Genomic DNA, 23,304 nt, shown 5'->3' with positions numbered 1-23,304 from the left:
TTTAAAGGGATCTCTGTTTACCAGTACACATTTAAAAATTGTCAGATTGGTGATATATGGGATGAATAATAATATATCTTAAGTATTCAATATTGAAGAATGCTGATTCGTCATTTTACAGAAATAAACGTGGTTTAATTTGATCAATAGTGAAATCTGAACTCTTCAAGTACCTAATTCTGATATTCCAGTTAGTCAAAAGAACTTTTGAATTGAGAGTTTTGGTAACTTTCCATTCACAAGATTTCTCACAGTAAGGTCATTGCAATACCCTGATGGGGCCATAGAATGGGTCACCAACATCTAAACTTGAACGGAAGCGTGTAATGATTAAAGTGTTCGCTAGTCACGCCGAAGACCGGGGCTCAATTCCCCATGGGTACAATGTGTGAAGTCCATTTTCTGGTGTCCCCAGCGGTGAAATTGTTGGAATATTGCAACAGCCAAAAAAGACCGGCGTAAAAGCATACTCACTCACTCTAAACTCTCTGATCAGGTGGTCAGACTTGGTGTCTGTGTTCACAGCATGTTATTGATGGGGCGTGATATTTACTGTCGCTGGTTTATTTGGTCCTGAGTACCATCAAATTCAGAAAGACGTATTTCCAGTATGAAGTGATAGAGCTGCATATCTGGATTGAAGTGTGCTGGGTAAGTTTCTCGTTTAAATAACATTTTTTAAATGACGATACGCATGCAGTTTCTCTTTCTACCGATGAACGCTGTTTATCCTTTTTGAGGCGTTTAAGAGGACTGATTTGTGCAATAATTGAAAGAATGCTCGACATTATTTACGTTTATTGTTTCCTGTAGTCACAAAACCAAACCCCTCAGTCAGTTATTTATAAACTCGGCGCTTTAGACCTGCCTCGTCGTGGAAGATGCAACGGGATGAGAGAACGCCAGTCACGTGATACTGCAACCTTGAGTTCGTTATCCCTGCTCCAACATTGTCGCATCTTCAACGAAAACATGGTGGGAATATGTGTGACCATTGTACTGTCACTTGTAATACAGTTGGCAAATGGACAGGAAAATATTGCTCCTGTTATTGACCTTATCGCGTTGACAGAGAAGGAAATCAAAAACTTGAAAGTTGAAGTTCAACATATTGAGACCAAGGTCATTAACAAAATGCGACTCTTGAATTTGATTTTGCGAACTGAACTGATAGAGAAGATCGTACCTGCCTACGTACACAGTCAAATAGAAGCATCCTGGACACAGGTTCTACGAGAGAGGTCTATTGACTCCATGGTGAACAGCTACGTGGTGTCCCAGATGAGACAACTGAAGCAGGAACATCAGCAGATGAAGAGACAGATACGCAGCCTCTCCCGACATCTGCGGACTGTCGAGAACACTGGACACAGACATCCTCCAGACAAGTCCGTTCTGAGAGACTCTACAGCTCACCAACATAATGTACTTCAGGTAAGACGACTATACGGACTGACAACAGTGCAACATACTGAACGTAAAGCTTAAACAATATTTTAGGGTTCTACCTCAATATCATTATCATTCTTTGGTGTGACTTTATTTGATATTATGTATAATGGTCTACATTCTCGTTTTATAAGTACGGTGTATGTTAAAATAGGACAATTGTATTCTCTGTATAGCTGGAGATGTTAACATCCTCTTTCTCACAATCCACGCCCCCAGGGCAACAATCAGCCGTATGTCAATATGGGGGAGTAAATTCAGGAATATTGTGGATGTGACTGAACTTGGATCAAACAGCCCACTGGGTATAGCTGTTGATACAAGAAGGAGAATGATATATTTCTGTAATTATGATGCATTGTGGTCGGTTAGTTACAGAGGGAAGAATGTCCACAGAATAAAGGAAGGTAAAAACATACTCGGTGTGACGGTTGATTGTGTTAGTAATATTCTATATTGACACCTTAGTTACCCTTCCGGTGTACAGAGCTCCTCTGTGAGGAGAACAATAAGGAAAACTATATGTGTTTCAGACATATTTACAGTTATCAACATCCGAGACAAACTACCCGATTGGTTTTGTGCCGGCGAGACGAGGGCAGTACTGCAGTTATCTAGATTTGCCAAACAACATAGACTTGCATAGGCTGTATTGGATATATTTGTATCAGGGCCTGTATGGCAGACTACATGGGAATCATCCGGTACCATAATTAACTATCAATATGAATTGTCTGTACGTATTCAAACGGTATGTGGGTATAAATAATTCATCTATAATGTGTATACTATCCACGAGAATAGTTGTACGTTCAGGCAGTATTCACACAAAACATCACACAGACTATGACAAGAGGGGCCTAAATATTAGCTTTTAAGTAGAGATATGGTACTGTTGCTCACCGCATACTTAAAGAGTGAAGTAAATGTGCAGTGAAAAAAGCGTTCGGAAAGTGTGGATGCTAATTGTCTGTAAATATAATGAAGAAATGTCGCACCACTGTTAGTAATCAAAGCTTACTGGCGATGAAGGAAAAAAGTTATTTTCCGGACAACGTTTAAGGTATATATGTTACTCAAAAAAGAAAAAGGAAAAATGATGTAAGTGATTCATGGGTATCAGAATCACTAAATGGTTTCACAATGTGCATGGTGTAGGTTTTCACACATACGCCAGATACCACGTTTGCCAATGAGTGCCAAATATAAAGAAAGAAAAAACAACGTTATAGTGAAAGTCCCATGAATCTCAGAAACAAATTGATGCACGTACTATAACCACATTAGTGGAAATAAGGTTCAGGAGTCTCGAGTGTTTTCATTACCTACCCAAGGAGCAGCAGACGTTGTAAGTCATGCCTAGACTTCCTGAGGCCCGAAACTGTGCCATTTGCCATTTGGAAGCTGGTTATTCTTAGTCAACCGTGGAAATGAAACTGAACGTTTCATGGATCACCATACGACGACTTTGGCACCGTCACCAGGAACAAACAACAATAATGACTTGTCCGGGAAGACCACATGCATGTGAGCACGCCCGCCTAAGACCGCATCATCCGCGTACGTCACCTCCGTAACCACTTCAGTTAATCAGTTGTTTTATCATTTAAACAACTACAATTTAAATTTTATCGTCTTTGTACATAGGTGAGCGTAATTTGCACTTATTTGCATTTTCATATTTGAATTAAGGTAAAAGGTTTGCGTTATGGTGGGGTTGGAAAATGGGTGGTTAGCTGATAAATATCTAGTCATCATTAGAGTAGTATCATTCTCGCCACATGCAAAAGAAAGCATTAAAACATGACAGTGTGCGTGTGTTGGCTGAAGCAAAGACAAATAGCACTGAGGATCATATCGCAACAGCACTAGCCGATTGCAAGATAGCCTTAGTTTAATTGAAAATAATAGTTTTGGATTATAATTCCAAAATATATAGTCATCTACATTCTCTGCCACCGTATTTCCAGTCTTGGTCCCTTCTGGACCCGCCAAATAATAAGACTTGTGTTTTAGATATTTACACGTCTAACCCCAACCATCAAGGGATGTAGCTAATAATTTGTTTGTTTGTTGTTTAACGATATTCCAGCTATGTGACGGCGGTCTGTAAATAATCGAGTCTGGACCAGACAATCCAGTGATTGACAGCATGAGCATCTATCCACGCAATTGGGATATGATGCATCAACCAAGTCAGCGAGCGTGACCACCAGATCCCGTTAGTAGCCTCTTACGATAAACATAGTCGCCTTTACAGCATGCATCGGTTGCTGAAGACCTATTCTACCCCGGATCTTCACATGTGATGTAGCTAATAACACAGCATCTGCATATATATACAGTAACATAAAAATATGTCAGGGATGGATCCAGCATTGTGATCAATGTGGGTGCATGACATTACGAATACTTAGAGAGGGAATAACACAGATTGACACCTAATGTGAAAAGAGGAGTGGTTTACTATAAACGAATGTCGTTCTTACAGGTGTCGTCATTATATATACACAGGTGATAAACTACACAGGTGATGAAGTATCTACTCTTTATGGATGTCATGTGTGCAGGTGTCACTGTTGGAAGTACAAGACGTATGTGCAGATGAATGTATCTACTCTTTATGACCTTCGTTTTAGCAAGTGTTAATGCTCTGCCTACAAGACGCTGGATATTGTCATGAATATCCATTTTCATATAATGGAGAGGTTTTGCGACAGGATAAAGCCAACGGATAAAAACGAGTACGCATTACGTATTCGCGTATAAATATGCAAATATAGAATGTCAGGTCGGTACTACATTCAGTTTTGACAAACAAACCTGCCGTCGTCCTTGCCTCTCGCCGATTGAGTAAGAATTGAACATCTAGAAACATTCATGGTAAAATTATTATCATCAAAAGAGTAGCCTAAAATACCGAAAGTCAGTGTCAAACAGTGTCGTGGGTTTCACCAAAGCCATAAACGTCTGAGTCCTGCTTCCATCCAGGCTTTACTCCCACACTAAGCTCATAAACCCAGCTCACTCTTTCTGTCTTGTCATATTGGCGTACACGCCACTAGTGACAGAAGCGGGTATTTACAAGAGCTGCTTTTGTTGTATTTTCTCCAATTAAACACACCAAGCAGTCCCTAATGCCCCCTTTCACTACGACCACGAATATCCCGAATCACCCCGAATAGGAAACTTTCGAAATTCGGGATGATTCGGCCAAAAATGGAAACTTACGTGGCTGATCGGGTTGTAAAATATGAATAAGGCCAGGAATGGGTTAAGAAACTTGTACGAATGACGGATCATGTACGGATCATGCACAGATTGTAAGAATCACCTACGACTAAGTTACGAATATGACGAATGTTCTTACTTAATTCTTACATGATTCATAGTTGACTCGGGACGTTCGTGGCTGTTTCGGAATGGTTTTGGGAGCCAGGAATCGCTAAGAATAGCCTAGAATGCAAAAGAATCGATTACGGAAGCTGTTACGGAACATAAGAATTTAATTACGAATGGATTACGATACAGCAACGAAATTGCAATTCGGGAACACTTCCACGAATGTTTTTGACAAACAAAACAATTCTGGCCGATTCGACGAACTCCCGCGAAGTTTGGGAATGAAATAAGATTCATTTAAGAACTTCAAGAAATGAAGAAATGAAGAAATGAAGATGAACAAATTCCTATTCGGGGTGATTCGGGATATTCGTGGTCGTAGTGAAATGGGGGCATTAGTCTCGGGGCAAAGTGATTTAAACAATTCAAACCAAGTCAGCGAGGTTGACTACCCGAACCCGTTAGTCGTCTCTTACGACAAGCATAGTCGCCTTGTATGACAAGCATGGGTTGCTTGAGACCTATTCTACCCCGAATCTGCCCGGATTTCAGCCAAATAGGAGCGTCAAGGACACAGGACACGTGGACAAGACCTAAGTGATGTCCCAGAGGAGACATTTGAAGAAGGAACATCAACAGATGAAGAGACACAGCCTGCCCAGACATCGAGGAGCATGGAGTCAAACATCACTTTCACTCCTCACAGGTGATCCGCATACAAAGTGAACTGATACTAACTACACAAAGTAACATACATGGAACAAGACGTGACGTTACTAATCTGTCCAGTACAGCACAAAATAGTGTACCGCCTGTGTTCTCCCCCACGTCACAGTCTACAACACCACAAAACATGATGGAATCAGGTCATATGGAATGGCTGTAGATGTTGACAGACGACTCATCGTCCTCACTACCTACTTTCGGATTGTGGTCCGTTGGCTATGATGGGAAGAATCTCCACAGAATGGGGAACGGTGCGGCCCTACAAGCGGTTGCACTGGACACTGTACATAATATGCTATATTACGGTGACATGAAAAAGGTGATGGGAAGGTGTCTGTCGAATAACATCACCTCGGAGATCATGGAGGTTGGTTAAATCATCCTGAGCCTCATCTCTTACAACAGCAACCTCGTCTTGGCCAAAGGATTTATACACCTGGACAGTGATGTTCTTTTCAATCTGACAAAGATGAAATATTCTGCTAATTTCATATGCTTAGTGTCATGATTAGTGGATGTCTTGGAACAGGTAAAGGGAAGAAGAAAAGCAGAAGAAAGCCATACTAATATAAGGGTAAGGTGTAGTAAAAATAATGATATATTTTGGAGATTATGATGGATTGTGGTTGGATCATGTTGACGGAAAGAGTCTTCAAAAACAGTTAATCTACCGCCCTTCAGTTATTTGAAATATATCCCAGATTTGTAAGTTTTGGATTTGTTTATTTGTTCGACTCCTTGTCTGCCTGTCACTCACTCACTCACTCTCACTCGCTCGAGAATCCTATTGTGAAATTTGAATTGATGTCAGACTTTCTTCTGTATACATTTCATTACATTATGGTAGCTTTTTACATTGTGATTGCTGTTCTCACTTGCAAGCAAAGCTGCCTTACTTGCCAGCGAGTGAGTGGGTTAGCAATAGTCTAGCAATATCACGGCGGGGGACACCAGAGTTGGGCTTCACATACTTTCCATACTTATCTACACACAAGGTTAACAAACACAAGGTAGATATTGTACATACGAATGTAAGGAACCTCACTTTATGTTCGCCATGCTGGCTGTTTATCGTCTCAAAATAGGGATGTTGGTGCTTTAAGAAGAAATCAGTCGTATTGATTTGTGCAAAAATGAATCGAATATTCAACATTATACATGTGTACCACTCGCAGTGGGATGTTTGCTGTAGTTACAAAACAAACCCCGCAGACAGTTATTTATATAATCGGCACTTTAGACCTGCTTCGTCGTGGTAGATGCATCGGGATGAGAGAACGCCAGTCACGTGATACTGCAACCGAGTTCGTAAGGAAGAGGGTGAAGTGTTTTCTGCCACACACCAAAGTCTTCCCTGCTCCAACATTGTCGCTCATTCAACAACAAACATGGTGGGAATATGTGTGACCATTGTACTGTCACTTGTAATACAGTTGGCAAATGGACAGGAAAATATTGCTCCTGTTATTGACCTTATCGCGTTGACAGAGAAGGAAATCAAAAACTTGAAAGTTGAAGTTCAACATATTGAGACCAAGGTCATTAACAAAATGCGACTCTTGAATTTGATTTTGCGAACTGAACTGATAGAGAAGATCGTACCTGCCTACGTACACAGTCAAATAGAAGCATCCTGGACACAGGTTCTACGAGAGAGGTCTATTGACTCCATGGTGAACAGCCACGTGGTGTCCCAGATGAGACAACTGAAGCAGGAACATCAGCAGATGAAGAGACAGATACGCAGCCTCTCCGGACATCTGCAGACTGTCGAGAACACTGGACACAGACATCCCCCAGACAAGTCCGTTCTGAGAGACTCTACAGCTCACCAACATAATGTGTTTCAGGTAAGACGACTATACGGACTGACAACAGTGCAACATACTGAAAAGTAATGTTTAGGCTTAGGCTTAACAATAACATGTGAAAGTTCTGCCTCAATATTATTATTATTATCATTATTATTATTATTATTATTATTATTATTATTATTATTCTTTGGTTCTTGATATGGCTTTATCTGATAATATTTGTATCCTCGTAATACTTTCTGTATAATCCTCTACATTCATGTTTACAGTACAGTGTATATATATACGTGTGTAGAATGTTTGTTTGGTTCTTGTTTAACGCCGCACCCAGCAATATTTCTGGCTAGGTGGCGGGGGTCTTTAAATGATCTAGTCTTGACCAGACAATCCAGTGACTGATATCATAAAATTTGATCCACTCATACGATGATATGCATTAACCCAGTCAGCGAGTCTGACCTACCGATCCCAGTCGACTCTTACGACAAGCATGGTTTGCTGAAGAGCAATTCTACTCCGGATCTTCACGCGTCTGTGTAATATGTATATTTGCATTTGCATGTGTGTGTATGCATACTTATGTGTGAATGCATGCTTCTCTTTAATATTGCCAAAAATGTGAAAACAATTGTCCTATTTTAACCCTCCTTCCTGACATTTGTAAAAAACAATTGTCTCTCCTACAGACTGACTTGAACAAAACAAACATCATGATATCAAGCTTGCAACAATATGTGACGTCACTAACGGATCACGTGGCCATGTTGAATCACAGCTGCCAGACACAGGCTACTGAAAGGGAAAAGGAGTCAGCTGTGGACAAGATAGAAATGAAACTTGACCATCTTGAAACAGGGAAGGGGAGACTGGGGAGAGAGTTTGACAGGCTGAACAAGAGTTACGCTGTGGACATGGAGGTTGTGGAAAACTCTCATCAGGAGTACATCAACACCAAAGAGTCACCCGAGAAAGAGACTCGTGGCGTCAGCGTTAACGGCACTCAAGAACTTGTACTGACGTCTCCTCCTGTGTCCCCATCCACATCAGTGCGTACAACATCGCCTACATCACATAGGAGCAAAGACATGACCAGGATATTGGTTGTACAGCGATATTCTAACAGCACAATCGCGAAGCAGATAAACCTACAGACCCACGAAATGACGACTTATCAGTACCTGGATCTATCAAATATCAGGGCTTTTGCATCTGATCCTGTTTCAAGGAGACTCATATTCTCCATTGACAGCTCAGACGGTATCTTCTCGTCTGCTTTAGACGCGTATAGCTTTACACTAACAACACTCAAGGCTGGGATCAGGTCATACGGAATAGCTGTAGATGTTAACAGACGACTCATCTTTCTCACCAAAGTCTTCCGTGCCAGGGCAACAATCAGCCGTATGTCAATATGGGGGAATAAATTTAGGAATATTGTGGATGTGACTGAACTTGGATCAAACAGCCCACTGGGTATAGCTGTTGATACAAGAAGGAGAATGATATATTTCTGTAATTATGATGCATTGTGGTCGGTTAGTTACAGAGGGAAGAATGTCCACAGAATAAAGGCAGGTAAAAACATACTCGGTGTGACGGTTGATTGTGTTAGTAATATTCTATATTTTGGGGAAGGAAAGAAGGTAATGAGGTTATCTCTGGCTACGAACGTCATCACGGAGATCAGGGAGGTCAGCGGCTTTATATTCAACATCATCTTCCACAACAACAGCCTCTACATTGTCACATTTCTGGAAAGTGGTGTTGATATTATACACCTGAACGACGAACCTGATGTCCATTTCAACCTGGAGCAGGTGAAATACACTTATAATGTGATGTGTCTCTTACCATAATGTGTTTATAGTAGTGATATTTGCACCAGACTGAGGAAACAGCGAGAAGTTATTGACAATGTGTTTATAGTAGTGATATATGCACCAGACTGAGGAAACAGCGAGAAGTTACAGATAATGTGTTTATAGTAGTGATATATGCACCAGACTGAGGAAACAGCGAGAAGCTATTGATAATGTGTTTATAGTATTGATATGTGCACCAGACTGAGGAAACAGCGAGAAGTTATTGATAATGTGTTTATAGTATTGATATGTGCACCAGACTGAGGAAACAGCGAGAAGTTATAGATAATGTGTTTATAGTAGTGATATATGCACCAGACTGAGGAAACAGCGAGAAGCTATTGATAATGTGTTTATAGTAGTGATATATGCACCAGACTGAGGAAACAGCGAGAAGCTATTGATAATGTGTTTATAGTATTGATATGTGCACCAGACTGAGGAAACAGCGAGAAGTTATAGATAATGTGTTTATAGTATTGATATGTGCACCAGACTGAGGAAACAGCGAGAAGTTATAGATAATGTCTTTATAGTAGTGATATATGCACCAGACTGAGGAAACAGCGAGAAGCTATTGATAATGTGTTTATAGTATTGATATGTGCACCAGACTGAGGAAACAGCGAGAAGTTATAGATAATGTGTTTATAGTATTGATATGTGCACCAGACTGAGGAAACAGCGTGAAGTTATTGATAATGTGTTTATAATATTGCTATATGCACCAGACTGAGGGAACAGCGAGAAGTTATAGATAATGTGTTTATAGTATTGCTATATGCACCAGACTGAGGGAACAGCGAGAAGTTATAGATAATGTGTTTATAGTATTGATATGTGCACCAGACTGAGGGAACAGCGAGAAGTTATAGATAATGTGTTTATAGTATTGATATATGCACCAGACTGAGGGAACAGCGAGAAGTTATAGATAATGTGTTTATAGTATTGATATGTGCACCAGACTGAGGGAACAGCGAGAAGTTATTGATAATGTGTTTATAGTATTGATATGTGCACCAGATTGAGGGAACAGCGAGAAGTTAGCAGGCAACCAAAGTATCTTACACACACCAGCATGGTGTTAAACTAAAGCCCCCGACTGCTCCATGCCAAACAACAGTATAATGTATAAAAACATTATGCACACCGCTGACACATTATATCAAATTAAATTATGATGTGGAAGGCGGTTCGGGAGGGGATAAGGGACTGAGAAGGAAAATAAAAATGATGTTCTTCTTCCAAAGTGAAGTTACATACTTACCCGGAACTGTACCTTTACTTACAACTAAACAAGTCCAGGTCCAGATAGATGTTTTTGATAACAAAGACATTAAACAGGCAGTCCATAATTAACACGTGGGACTGGTGGGACTCATGGAGATTCCCAGAATATTGGTCACCAGTATACCATGCTTGGAATAAGAGGCAACAATTTTCAAGTAGTCAACTCTCGAGCAATATCCTAGCACCTCCAGTGAGTGCAAAGAGTAAGTATTTCCTGCTTTCACACAACTCACACAATGGTCATACTATTATTGTGAATACACGTAACCCTTATATAAGTTGTGTAAGGTCGGCTTTCTTCTTCTTTTCTTCTTTCCTTACCTGTACCAAATTACAGATGACCGCCATTGAGGTGGAATATTGTTGACTGCGGAGTTAATCAACAAACAGAAAGACAGTATATCAGACGATATTGAGCAATATTTGTATGATCTGATTTTGAGAGAAACGAGGTTTCTGTCTTGTGTCTTCGTAGACGCGGTATCATAGTATATTACCAAAGATAAAGATATGCACACTAAAAACGGTGGAAGTTTTAGAACTGGTAGAAATAGGCGCCACGGTACTGTCGCTCACGACAGATATAAAAAGTGAACTGGATGTAAATGTGCATTGAGACCTTTCAGAAGGAAATGATTCATGGGTATCATTGGCTCTATATGTTTTGACAATGTGCATCACACATACTAACTTACGTTAGCCCCCAAATACACCCAAATGCGACAGAACCCCGAAAATAAGTAATAAGGAAACAACATTAAAATGACAGTCCTATGAATCACGCACATTAGTTTAAAAAAGTGCATTGGTTTTTTCTTCTTCACATACCCAAGGAGCAATGAACGTTGTAAGTAATATCTAGACTTACTGAGGCTCGACGAAACAATACCAAAGCCGGTTACACTCAGTCAGTCTTGGTAACGGTACTGAACGTTTCACGGAGCACCATAGGACGACTTTGGCACTGTTACCAAGCCAAAGGAACAACAACGACACGACTCATTCTGGCACACCGCGGGGGATGACGCGTGGTTAGCTTCATCTGCTTACTTCACCTGCGTGGGGTTTTAATCCTTCAAGTATGACCCTTGGCAATGTTTGAATAGTAATACTAATACTCAGTGTGTATATTTTCACCTAGAAAATCATCAAAGAAGTCATCCTTCCTCCTAGGCCCAGTCTGAAATAATGTCACATCTGAAGGGGGAAGGCGATACAGTCTCGGGGATCAAAGTAAGTCTTGATAAGTTTGATGTTGTAGGCTGGTATGTGTCAGGTTTGTGTTTTCTATTCCTTACCAAATGACAAATGTTGCAACTTGGGTATACAAGACTGCAGTTATTGTCCTGATATGCATTAAAACTGCTGGAGACTGTTTGTAAATGTCTCACGTTTTCACGAGATTCATTCAGTTCTATCTCTTGGAGGTGAAAGAATAAACAAAGTAGCTCCTTTGTGACCGAGGTCACGGTTGTCCAGTCAAAACGGACATGGCGAGGTCAACCTTGTCTGACACACGTGTGACGTTCACATTTAGTATTTCACAACCCGTATCTTCACCAGGTAGGTAATAAGTACAGGATCCATGACACGGTCAGTCCTCTTCTTTGACTCAGTGAGGTGATAACGTCACAATCGTGATCACTGAGATTAGTGACGACATCTTCAACATCATTTTTCACAGCTGCAGCCTCTGTATTGGCACATATGAGGGAGGACATATTGGAGCTGTACATCTGTTCAATGGACGTGACGGCGGTGTATATCTCAACCTGGAGAAGAAGACCCTGACAATGTGATAAGTCTCGTACCATAATGTACTTATGTGACTAATGTGTGTAAAAGTAAGCGGAAGAAGCTAGAAGTTTCACAAAACGTATGTACAGTATATAACTTCCAAATCTACAATAAGGAAATAAACGTTAGGTGAATGTAAAGTCTTTTTCTTACAGGATTATAAACTGGACGGCAAAAGAAAGTATAGGTCGATAACAAATATAACAAGAAGAGGTTTTGTTGTGAAATATAATATAATCTAGGGAGGAGTAACAAATGATTGACAGTTTGAATAAAATTGTGCCATCACAGGTAATGTAAGCTCAAGGTAAACAATGGTGGGGTAAGAAAGTTCATTGTCGACACAGTTGCCACCCCCTTTTTATTTCGAAAAAAAATCCTTTCTGTATAAATTACCCCCAAAGACAATAAATAGATCTTAATTGTGCACCCCCCCCCCCTTTTCAAACAAGCTGTATCCGCCCATGGGTAGGATACGCTCACCGTTTCGCGAACACCTAGTGTCATCTCGATTTGATAGTGATTCATATACACATGCTCATGATATAGTGGAATCGTACAGAGATTTCTATTTCTATGGAAATGGTTTGTCGCTATTATTTATAGAAGACGATGAAGTGTTTTCTGCTACAAACCAAAGTCTTCGGAATTGGATCTTTACAGTAAGAGGCGACTAACGGGATAGGATGATCAGGCTCGCTGACTTGGCTGATGCCTGTCATTGTATCCCAATTGCGTGGATCGATGCTCATGATGTATTCGATGGATTGTCTGGTCCAGACTCGATTATTTACACACCGCCGTCATATAGCTGAAATATTGCAGAGTGCGGTGTTAACCAACCAACAAACAAACAAAATATCAAACCCTTCAGACAATTATTTATCAACGTAGATGCGCCTGAATCAGAGAACGCCATAGTCCGGAGCTCTCTGGTTACGAAGAGGGCCATGTGTTATCAGCTACACACCAGCGCCTATACTACACCATACCAAGAAACACCTAAAGACATTTACCTCAAGATTGTTAATGTTTATGATCACAGTGTACGACAGATCGAATACCGCTACCAGACTTAGTCACTATTAGGCTCATCGGTCAGGAGTCCATGTATGAATATTAGTAATTAACATCCTATGCCTGTCGTAAGAGGCGACTAAATGGGCCGGGTGGTCAGGCTCGGTGACTTGGTTACCTGCATGTCAGTATATATCATTTGCGTGGATTAATGCTCAGAATGTCAATCCATTATTGTTTGGTCCGGACCGCCGTCATGTAGCTGAAATATTTCGAAAGCAGAGGCAATCAGCAAAACAAACACTGTTATGCTCAATTGACAGAAAGACAATGTATCAAACTGACTATACTCATCAATGTATGTACATTAAGCTACCCTTGTTTGCTGTAAAAGGCGACTATGCTTGTCGTAAGAGGCGACTAACGGGATCGGGTGGTCAGGCTCGCTGACTTTGTTGATGCATGTCTGGATTCTCTGGTCCAGACTCGATAATTTACAGACTGCTGTCATATAGCTGGAATACTGCTGAGTGCAGCGTTAAACAACAATCCAAACAAACAAACATAATGCTGATTTTGAAAGAATCGTGGTTTCTGAATTGGGTTTTAATGTCATGCAAAAACATTACATGGTAGACTCAGTGTGATGTCAAACACAGCTATGCACGCTAAAAACGGGCGACGTTTGCTTAATTATTATGTTTTAAGACAAAAGAGGCGTGAGGGTGCTGCTGCTTACCACGTACATACAAAGTGAACTGAATGTTATGTGTTGACACCTTTCTGAACGTCCGGAAAGTGTGGACGCTAATTGCCGGTAAATATGTTGTAGGAATGACGCATCAGTGTCAGTGGTCAAAGTTCACTGGCGATGAAGGAAAAACTTCATTATCTGCACAAGGTTTAAGCTATAATATCACTCGAAAAAATAATGTAAGTGATTCATACGTATCATTATCACTAAATGGTTTCACAATGTGCATAGTGTTGGCTTTGTTGTCATTGAGCCGACGGGAACATTTAACGAGCGTTTCTACAAATATATATATATATATTTACATATTATGAAAATTATTCTTCGACTCCCTCGTGTGATCGAACTAAACATTCTTTTTTACATAAAAAGTACATGGTTGGTTTATGGATGTTTATTGTCTCCTATATATTTTGCAATTGTATCCTTAAAGTACCATCAAACACTTCTTGGAGGACTCGGGACAAGAAAGCCGAAGCGATTTGTGAACTAGTCATTTTCCAGTCCCGTTACAGTGTGAAGACAGAAACCCCAAAGTGGTGCAGGCCATAGACGTTGTCGACGGGGACTCCACAGCACGGGTACGGTGCTCATAGACTCAAATTCCTTTTCGGGGCAAATCTGACTTCCGAACCAACGACCAGCTGATCCAGGCATGGTCAAGGAGCCCAGCTCAAATAATATACATAGAGATAATACAAGGAGCCAATATACGTGCAAAATGTACGTATTTGATCCCTGTAATTATTGTATTGATCAATATATCTTTTGTGGACCCACAAAGAGCAATATCGACGAGTGCAGGTAGGCCAATGAATTTGGCGGAAATCTTTGCATTAAATAACAATTCCAGATATCAATATCATTTATGATAACGAGAAATGTATTATTGATATCCCAAACTAACAAGCTGTTGATATAAATTAAGAAATTATATAACGAAATATTCACAGATATCGGGTAAATAAATGTTGTTTAACGCGGTTTCATCTCTATTCCGGCAGTAACACGGCGGCCTGAAACTAATCGAGACTGGTAAGAAACCCAGTGACTGAAAGCATGAGCATCTGTTCATGCCAATTGGGCGCGGTGACACACTCTCTATCAACCAAGTCACGATGCCTGACCTTTCGATTCCTGTTAGTCGACACCTATGACATGTATGGGCTACTGGGGATCAGGCCTACCCCAGAATGCCCATGTGCGTCACTGATATCACAAATTCAAATGACAACAACCACAACCATACATACATATATTTGGTAAAACGACTTCTAACAAAGTTTCTTCGTATTCTTCGTGCGGCTTAGATATCGCATATTTTATGCCATCATCAATTCAAAATGCCAGATTCAAATTACCGTAATGCGTCATGGAAATATATGAAATAATTATATAATCAGTTAAAAAGAAAATTAAATCAATGCCACTGATGTAAATGTGTCTTTTTATATAAATATTTTTGCAGCCAAACTGTTTTCAATGTTAATTGTTGTCACATGAGTAGTACATTGAGTCAGAGGTATGTCAACGACGCACCTGTACAAATTTTACTTTAGTAACAGTTGCCTCCCTTTAGTTAGAATATCCAAAACGAGAGTCTCAGTTTACTTAAGGTATTATACAGGTTACCTGTACGTTTGATGGTGACCTGGAGGGACAATTTATATATGGTCTAGATGGATTCATTAACAACAGTGTACTGCCTTGTAGGCTTGTTTAGTGCAAGTAAGTGATTGTTTGGTTAGTTTGAATTATTGTCTCAGGTTTTCATGACTTTACCTGCGAATGTTTACCTGTTTATAAATGACCAAAATGGCGGCCTGACGAGTTCTATGATTCTCTTTTCAAATGCGAACGACAGATTGACACATTAGCTAGCGTTTGATTTCAATTTGATGTCCAGTTTACGAACGATACTTTTTGATTGATTTTGTTAAGTCCTATTCAATATTTATTGTATGCTAACATAAATGGTACCCATAAGCATGTAATATTCACCAGCAAATACTTCCGGTATTTCATTGAGTAGGTGAGTGTGTACGATCATAAGAGGAATACCCTCAGAAATGGGTGCATGAAACTTGAAAGTAACAATGACTGGTTAACTTCCAACTTTTGTTGATGTTTTGTTTATGTGTAAATAATCGTGATTGTTCTATCATGTATAGATGTAAGCTATATATTTGCTCTCCTGAGCTATGAGCATGGGCAGCGCTATGGACTATATCGATGTATATACATAGGTTAGTGAGCCAGAGCTATGTCGGAGTGGGAGAGAGGGCCTAGCTGTATTGGCGGGATGGATACCAGTCAGATTCGTAGTCAACAAAAATGGCTAACCTGGAACCTAAACTTTGGTGCATTCATACTTTATTTGGCTGACTCATACACAAGTCTAGATGCCCTGTACACAAATCTAGATGCCCTGTACACAAATCTAGATGCCCTGTACACAAATCTAGATGCCCTGTACACTAATCTAGATGCCCTGTACACAAATCTAGAAGCCCTGTACACATATCTAGATGATCCGTACACATATCTAGATGCCCTGTACACAAATCTAGATGCCCCTGTACACATATCTAGATGCCCTGTACACAAATCTAGATGCCCTGTACACAAATCTAGATGCCCTGTACACAAATCTAGAAGCCCTGTACACAAATCTAGATGCCCTGTACACAAATCTAGAAGCCCTGTACACATATCTAGATACCCTGTACACAAATCTAGAAGCCCTGTACACATATCTAGATGACCTGTACACATATCTAGATGCCCCGTACACATATCTAGAAGCCCTGTACACATATCTAGATGACCTGTACACATATCTAGATGCCATGTGCACATATCTAGACGATCCGTACATACATTTGGATAACCCATACCGGTTTGCTGTCAAATAAATATTTTGCATAAAACAAACACTGTCTTAATTTATAACCTGTTTAATCATTGTTGTGTGGTAGAACTGACACTATTCACAAGCGATTGGGAGCACTAAATGGATTCTTCGTAATTGTAGCTATTGTTTCATAACACTTTGGTCACCAGAGCATCTACATTGTAAAATATCATTTCAGGATCATTGCTACAGATAACAATAGAAGCAAATCGTGTTTCAAATCACAACAATTTTCATACATTGGTATAGGCCATGGTATGGATTAACCAACATTTGTGGAAAATTCCGCCCAAATATGAAAGGTACTGATCTCCGTGGGTGTGGATTGTCCAGCTCCTGGCCTGATGTCAAGCTACGTTGCATTTTTCCATGTTTGTGATGAACACATTTGTAATTGGCCCCTTGTTCAGTAGATTTGATCTTTCATCTTAGTTACTGCTAACCTGAAAGAACCTGACTAAGTTACTCCATGCAATGTGATTTTGGGTGTCATGATATTGCAAGGATATTGCAAAAGTGGTGTATAATCATATTTACTCACTGAGATCGGGTTTGTTTTTAATCATGTTATTCACCTGTTTAGTTTTTGTTTCAAGCCCTTGTACATTTGTAGTAGTTGGCTTGAATGGTCCTTATAAACATAATGATTCATAATTGAAATATGTATAAAATTTAAGAATTTCCTATTTCCTTGGATTTATGAAAAGAAATGTCAGTTTGCATCTTTGGGTGAAATACCTTGAAAATATTTTTATTGGAAAGAAGTCAGAAAGAAGGTTACTCGACTTCCTCTATTGACTTCCTCCACTGACTTCCTCCAAAACCAGCATTCATTCTTTGCAGTAAGAATGTGCTTTGCAGATTACAATAATTGCATGTATTTTCTTCATATTTTGATTTTGACCCAGCTACCTTTGTTACCACTATTTTCATTTTTTTAATGGTTTGGCCTTCACATACCCCCACTTGTCTAGTTGCAACATTTTTTACATCACCTCTGAACATGCCAAAATCTCTGGGTTAATGAAGCTGAAACAACTGTATTATGATCCTGACTTCGGATGTTTGGTGCCTGTCAGCTTCCACCATGACATGACCATGGTCATCTCATTTCATTCATCATGCTCAGCTATTTCTGCATGGATTGTTATGAAATCTAGTTTTATGCAGTATGTGCTATGCTGAACTAAATTCAGTACTTATGTAACATTTTTTTATTTTTAAACTGGCTACATCCTTGGAAAATTTGACCTTCACATACCCCATTTGCCTAATACTTCTGACTTTCATGTACAGTTGTGGCTGGTAAAAGAGCCATGGCTGCTGTTACGAAGGTTTACTTGGGATTCATCATGTACACGGCATAGCCAGTTTTGATATGTATCATTTTATTGTTAGCCATGTTAATGAACATGGATGCCTTTGTGAAGAAAGCTTTTATTTCTTTTACCTATTCTGCTTTACCATATTTAACATTTTACAACATGGTCTGATCCAATCTCATTAAAATCAGACCTCAGTTCTCGCTACCGCTAAACAAAGATCTGAGGACATCCCATTAGGGGTCACGTTAGAACGACCTTTCATCTGACCAGTCAGAACATCACTTACCAGATTATGAAAGTGACAGTCTGAATGTCATTTCTAATCATGCAACCTTGAAAACTTTAACTCCGAACGATAGTTAAGGGTTTAACAACTGAATCCATACAATCTAGACCATCTATTAGCAATTCCAGAATGTTCTTTTGTTCAGGTTTCAAATTTGTAATGGAGAATTTGCCAAAATGTGTTTCGAAGCGTGGTCACCAATTTGAAATTAGGGCTGTAAAGCACGAGAAAGCTGACTCCTGATTGGTCATTCCATTGGTCAGTTCGCGCAAGGTCGGTCTGATGTGACCCGTAATGGGATGTCCTCAGATCTTTGTTTAGCTGTAGCGAACTCTAAGATATGATTTTAGTGAGATTGGGTCTGATCTAATAAAACAAATCAGGTAAATTACAGGGCCTTGTGGCTCTTTTATTGTCAATATGCAGAATTTATTTGTTACCATGGTTACCCACACATCTGAATGGTGATATAAAGAACATCTAGTTTTGAAAGTGAAGGAATTCCATCTACAAAGCCTTTCTCTGATGGACATGTGATGACAGTAATTGCAACAGTATGAATATCTGCTGAGCAGTGCAATGTTTTGTGACCCCCAGGTTTGGCCCTTGAGTGTTACGTGTGTGAGAATCAGGGAGACAATCGAGACAAGTGTGTGAAGACCACCATCCAGTGCCGAGAGAACCAGGACACATGCATGACCAGGGTGCACTGGCATGGTAGGTCTTAATAGTCAGTGATGACAGGGTGTACTGGCATGGTAGGTCTTAATAGTCAGTGATGACAGGATGTACTGGCATGGTAGGTCTTAATAGTCAGTGATGACCAGGGTGTACTGGCATGCTATGTCTTAATAGTCAGTGATGACAGGATGTACTGGCATGGTAGGTCTTAATAGTCAGTGATGACCAGGGTGCACTGGCATGGTAGGTCTTAATAGTCAGTGATGACCAGGGTCACTGGCATGCTATGTCTTAATAGTCAGTGATGATCAGGGTGTACTAGCATGGTAGGTCTTAATAGTCAGTGATGACCAGGGTGTACCGGCATGGTAGGTCTTAATAGTCAGTGATGACCAGGGTGTACTGGCATGGTAGGTCTTAATAGTCAGTGATGACCAGGGTGCACTGGCATGGTAGGTCTTAATAGTCAGTGATGACCAGGGTCACTGGCATGCTATGTCTTAATAGTCAGTGATGACCAGGGTGTACTAGCATGATATGTCTTAATAGTGAGTGATGACCAGGGTGTACTGGCGTGATAGGTCTTAATAGTGAGTGATGACCAGGGTGTACTGGCATGATAGGTCTTAATAGTCACTAATGACTAGGGCGTCCTGGTATGGTAAAAATAAATGATAAATTCAATGATTCAACAACCATACATTTTTGCATCCCATGGGACATGCAAGACCAGCAAAGTGAATTATTAGCGCAAATTTCCAATTTGAATTTCTTCTGGATGTTACCTGGCAACGACACAGAGCAGATTGTTGGTTTAACCTCTAGGCATACTGAAAAGATTGCAATTGTCTTTCACCATTTACCGAGAATGTACTTTTCGGGGATTTTTCTGAATGTACAAATTCACTGGATCCTTGTGTCAGTCCACCGTTAAACTAATTTGTCTGGCCAGTTATTATCATGATTATTAGTCTACATGTGTCAGACATTAGTAATTTTAAGCCGTTTATTTCTTTGTTTCCAGCACCTGAATTCTGGACACCGCGTAGTGTAAAGATTCACCATGTTTACAAGAGCTGCAACTCCTCTAATTTCTGTGCAATGGAGCAGCGTCGGCTTGGACTGACCTGCATGAGAGACTGGTACAGGGACTGGGAGTGTGTGGAGTGTTGCCAGGGGGACAGATGCAATTACTACACAACAGTAAGTACCACATAGATTCATCATAATTACGTTTTTCAGTCATGTTCAACTCAAACATGTCAAACATCAGTTAAACATCCCCAATAACCCATGCTTGTCATACCAGCTGGCTAGACAAGGATCAGTGGCTCACAATGTGTCCCCTAGCTGATGATATAGTATGTCCGTGTACCTAAACAGTGGTTTAGGGGCTGCTGATGGTGCTGGATTGTCTGACCCTGTGGTAACTGAAAGACTCTTGAACGCTGTTAATGTTAAAGATTCACATGTAAGGATTGGAAAGTAAGCTGTAATTTGATTACCGTATTCGACGTAATAAGCGCCCACAGTGATATTTGCTAATATATCATGTATATTAGCTAGTGAACAATCCCAATTAGCACCCATTCCGATTGATCAATGTACACAAGACTTATTTATTTGTTTTTAATATGCACTCGTGTGTTATATGCACCCTTAATTATGGGCAATTAAATTCTGGAAAAATATATCTGTCATATATAAACATTTTAGGCTGTCAGCATAAACCACGAAATTTACGATCTTTCAACTCTGTTTTTTTTTTCTACTTCTAATTTTGAGAGTGCCTAGGCGCTTATTATGTTGAATACGGTAGTTAAAATATTATTCCATCTTGTCTCTTGCCCCTCCCAGGCAGATATTTGATTAGCTGGTTTTAATCAGAAGATAACTGTGATTCACATTTATATTATGAGGCAAATGACTGTTTATGTTATGCATAACCATCGAAACATGAACAGTGGTGTACGCTGGCAAGATCTGTGAGTAACATGGAGCTTTTAGACTTTTGCTGCAGAGTACACCAGAATGAGAATCTATCAGATAAGGCCGTGGAGACTGAAACGATCAGTTCTGTCAGTAACATTCCCAGTAAACATTTGTGTTTTGTTTCAGTTGGATGCATCAAGCATAAAAGCCAGCGCAACACTTCTCACGGTTTCCATGGTGATCCATTTTGTGTTCAGAATAACAGACACACAAAATATCTTGCCATCATTCCTCCATGTTGTATAATTTGGATATTTGATGCACCAAGTCCAAATTCATTTACATAGACACGGTTGACCATTCCTCCTGAAGAATTATTTTGAATCAGCAAAAAACAGAAGGCAATTGCTGACAATGACACATACAGACTCGGGTGTTTCTAACCCCCATTCTCAAAGTCATTCATGTTCTTTATTATCATATACTGTGCTTTTTCAGAAGCCCCTTCTCAATACTCTTTTTATTAGTATGAGTTTAAAATTGTGTTTAACTTGTTTAGGCTGAAGATTCAAAATTCTTAATTGCAGTCAAATCCTGACCAGCATTCAGTTTTGGTGAAATGTCTGGTGATAATCCTCTTCCATTAGAGATGAGAAGCACTTTGAAAGGGAAAGATAATTGAAGGTGTGATTATATTTTACCCAAACATTGCCTCAAAATATTGAAATGATGTAAGCTATCCTAGTCTGACTTACAAAATAATGAACAGATGGGGTATATCACTTGGATTATAAGCCCACAACTTGGTAATGTTCTACATTAGGTGAATGTCGTGACTGGGTTTTACTGTAGTCAAGCCAGTCTTCAAGTGAAAATCTTGCCTCTTATTCTGTTAGCATGTATTTTTTTAATCCAGATTAAGACATGTACAGGGATGTTTATGATAACCAGTTATTCCCTCTGTCTACATGATATGTGGACATTAACAATACATCTAATTTTCATGTCTGCTTATTGTTTTGCCCTCATGTAGAATTAATGAACCAGTTTCTCCAGGCCCTTCCTGTGCTGGGTGGGACATCTTTGTACATACCCATACTGTCTATCCAGCATAATGTTAAATGCAACAAAAAACAAAGTTACTTTTCAGAATTACAAAAAAAAGGATTACATATCTTGATAGATATGTTGTTGATTGAGATATTGATGTGAATATTATTTTTATACAGGGAGTGTATATCGTGTAATTAGTGATGAAAGTTCACAATCATTCTTGTACATAGATTTTTGTATTTGTAATCATTTTAATTAGCATTTTCATGATCATTAGAATGTATATAGTTTTCTTAAACACGCTCTCACTTTGCTAATTACTGGATGAAATAACTCACAGGAAAGCAATGACTTTTTGTCAGACCTTTTAGACATTGGACTCTAGCATAGGTTTTTATGTAAACAGACGTAATAATTTACCATTGTTGAAGTGATCGTTTACAGACAAAATACATTTGACAAATAGTGTGCCTCCAATTTCAACATCAAAATAAATTTTGATAATAGTTTGGTCATATAAAGTTGTATGTCATTGACAATTATTGTTATAAAATCTAGATAACTATTGGCCATGTTGGCAGCATGGGAAAGTAACCATGATAATTTTTTAGCACTATTTTTACCCCATGTACACTGGCAATTGGCACAGCCATATGCTTGTATATACAATACATAGTGGTTCTACTTTTTATCCCTGTAACATTTTATATACATGTATGAATGTTTTATGGAATATGTAACATTTTTAATAAAATATTTTGAATAAAATCCTGTGAAATCTGTTTTGGTTTTGCCTTTTGTTGCCTCTGTTGTGTAGTTCCTAAGCACAAAGCACCAGGGAGGCAGTGTGATCTTACCGCTATTGTATGCTTTGTGCAAGGATAAGGATGGTCAAGAAGCACATGATGCAGTAATGAAGTCATGTAGGAGTTCTGGAGATTGTTTCAAGTAGCAGTTGCCAATTTAAATTCCTACTGTGACTATATCAACATACAATACTTCTGACTCCATGTTTCCTGGAAATATGACTCTGTGAACATTCCCTGCTTGTAGTTTTGA

General features: G+C 39.5%; 2 protein-coding genes and 1 pseudogene across 2 annotated transcripts; all 3 read left to right on the top strand.

The window, feature by feature from the left end:
* The first annotated feature begins 972 nt into the window (after positions 1–972).
* LOC139473422 (uncharacterized) lies at positions 973–6,025 on the top strand (annotated as a pseudogene).
* Positions 6,026–6,905: 880 nt separating this feature from the next.
* Positions 6,906–9,699, top strand: LOC139473515 (uncharacterized). Its single transcript, XM_071256134.1, has 2 exons — positions 6,906–7,367; positions 8,018–9,699. Exons 1-2 carry the CDS (start codon positions 6,906–6,908, stop codon positions 9,185–9,187), a joined length of 1,632 nt encoding a protein of 543 aa, XP_071112235.1. The 3' UTR covers positions 9,188–9,699.
* A 5,962-nt stretch (positions 9,700–15,661) lies between these two features.
* LOC139473452 (UPAR/Ly6 domain-containing protein cold-like) lies at positions 15,662–23,014 on the top strand. Its single transcript, XM_071256034.1, has 4 exons — positions 15,662–15,782; positions 19,177–19,296; positions 20,285–20,463; positions 21,379–23,014. The coding sequence occupies exons 1-4, from the start codon at positions 15,734–15,736 to the stop codon at positions 21,496–21,498; spliced, it is 468 nt and encodes a 155-aa protein (XP_071112135.1). The 5' UTR covers positions 15,662–15,733; the 3' UTR covers positions 21,499–23,014.
* Positions 23,015–23,304: the final 290 nt, after the last annotated feature.

The sequence above is a fragment of the Haliotis cracherodii genome, unplaced genomic scaffold, assembly GCF_022045235.1.
Source record: "Haliotis cracherodii isolate W230 unplaced genomic scaffold, xgHalCrac1.p SCAF_29, whole genome shotgun sequence".
NCBI lineage: Eukaryota > Metazoa > Mollusca > Gastropoda > Lepetellida > Haliotidae > Haliotis > Haliotis cracherodii.
This window is presented reverse-complemented; position numbering and strand designations above follow the sequence as displayed.

Coding starts and splice junctions, on each gene's coding strand:
- LOC139473452 (XM_071256034.1), top strand. CDS start 15,734: ATGGATTCATTAACAACAGTGTACTGCCTTGTAGGCTTGTTTAGTGCA. Junction 15,783..19,176: donor TGTAGGCTTGTTTAGTGCAA/GTAAGTGATTGT, acceptor TGTGACCCCCAG/GTTTGGCCCTTGAGTGTTAC. Junction 19,297..20,284: donor GACCAGGGTGCACTGGCATG/GTAGGTCTTAAT, acceptor CTTTGTTTCCAG/CACCTGAATTCTGGACACCG.
- LOC139473515 (XM_071256134.1), top strand. CDS start 6,906: ATGGTGGGAATATGTGTGACCATTGTACTGTCACTTGTAATACAGTTG. Junction 7,368..8,017: donor ACCAACATAATGTGTTTCAG/GTAAGACGACTA, acceptor TCTCTCCTACAG/ACTGACTTGAACAAAACAAA.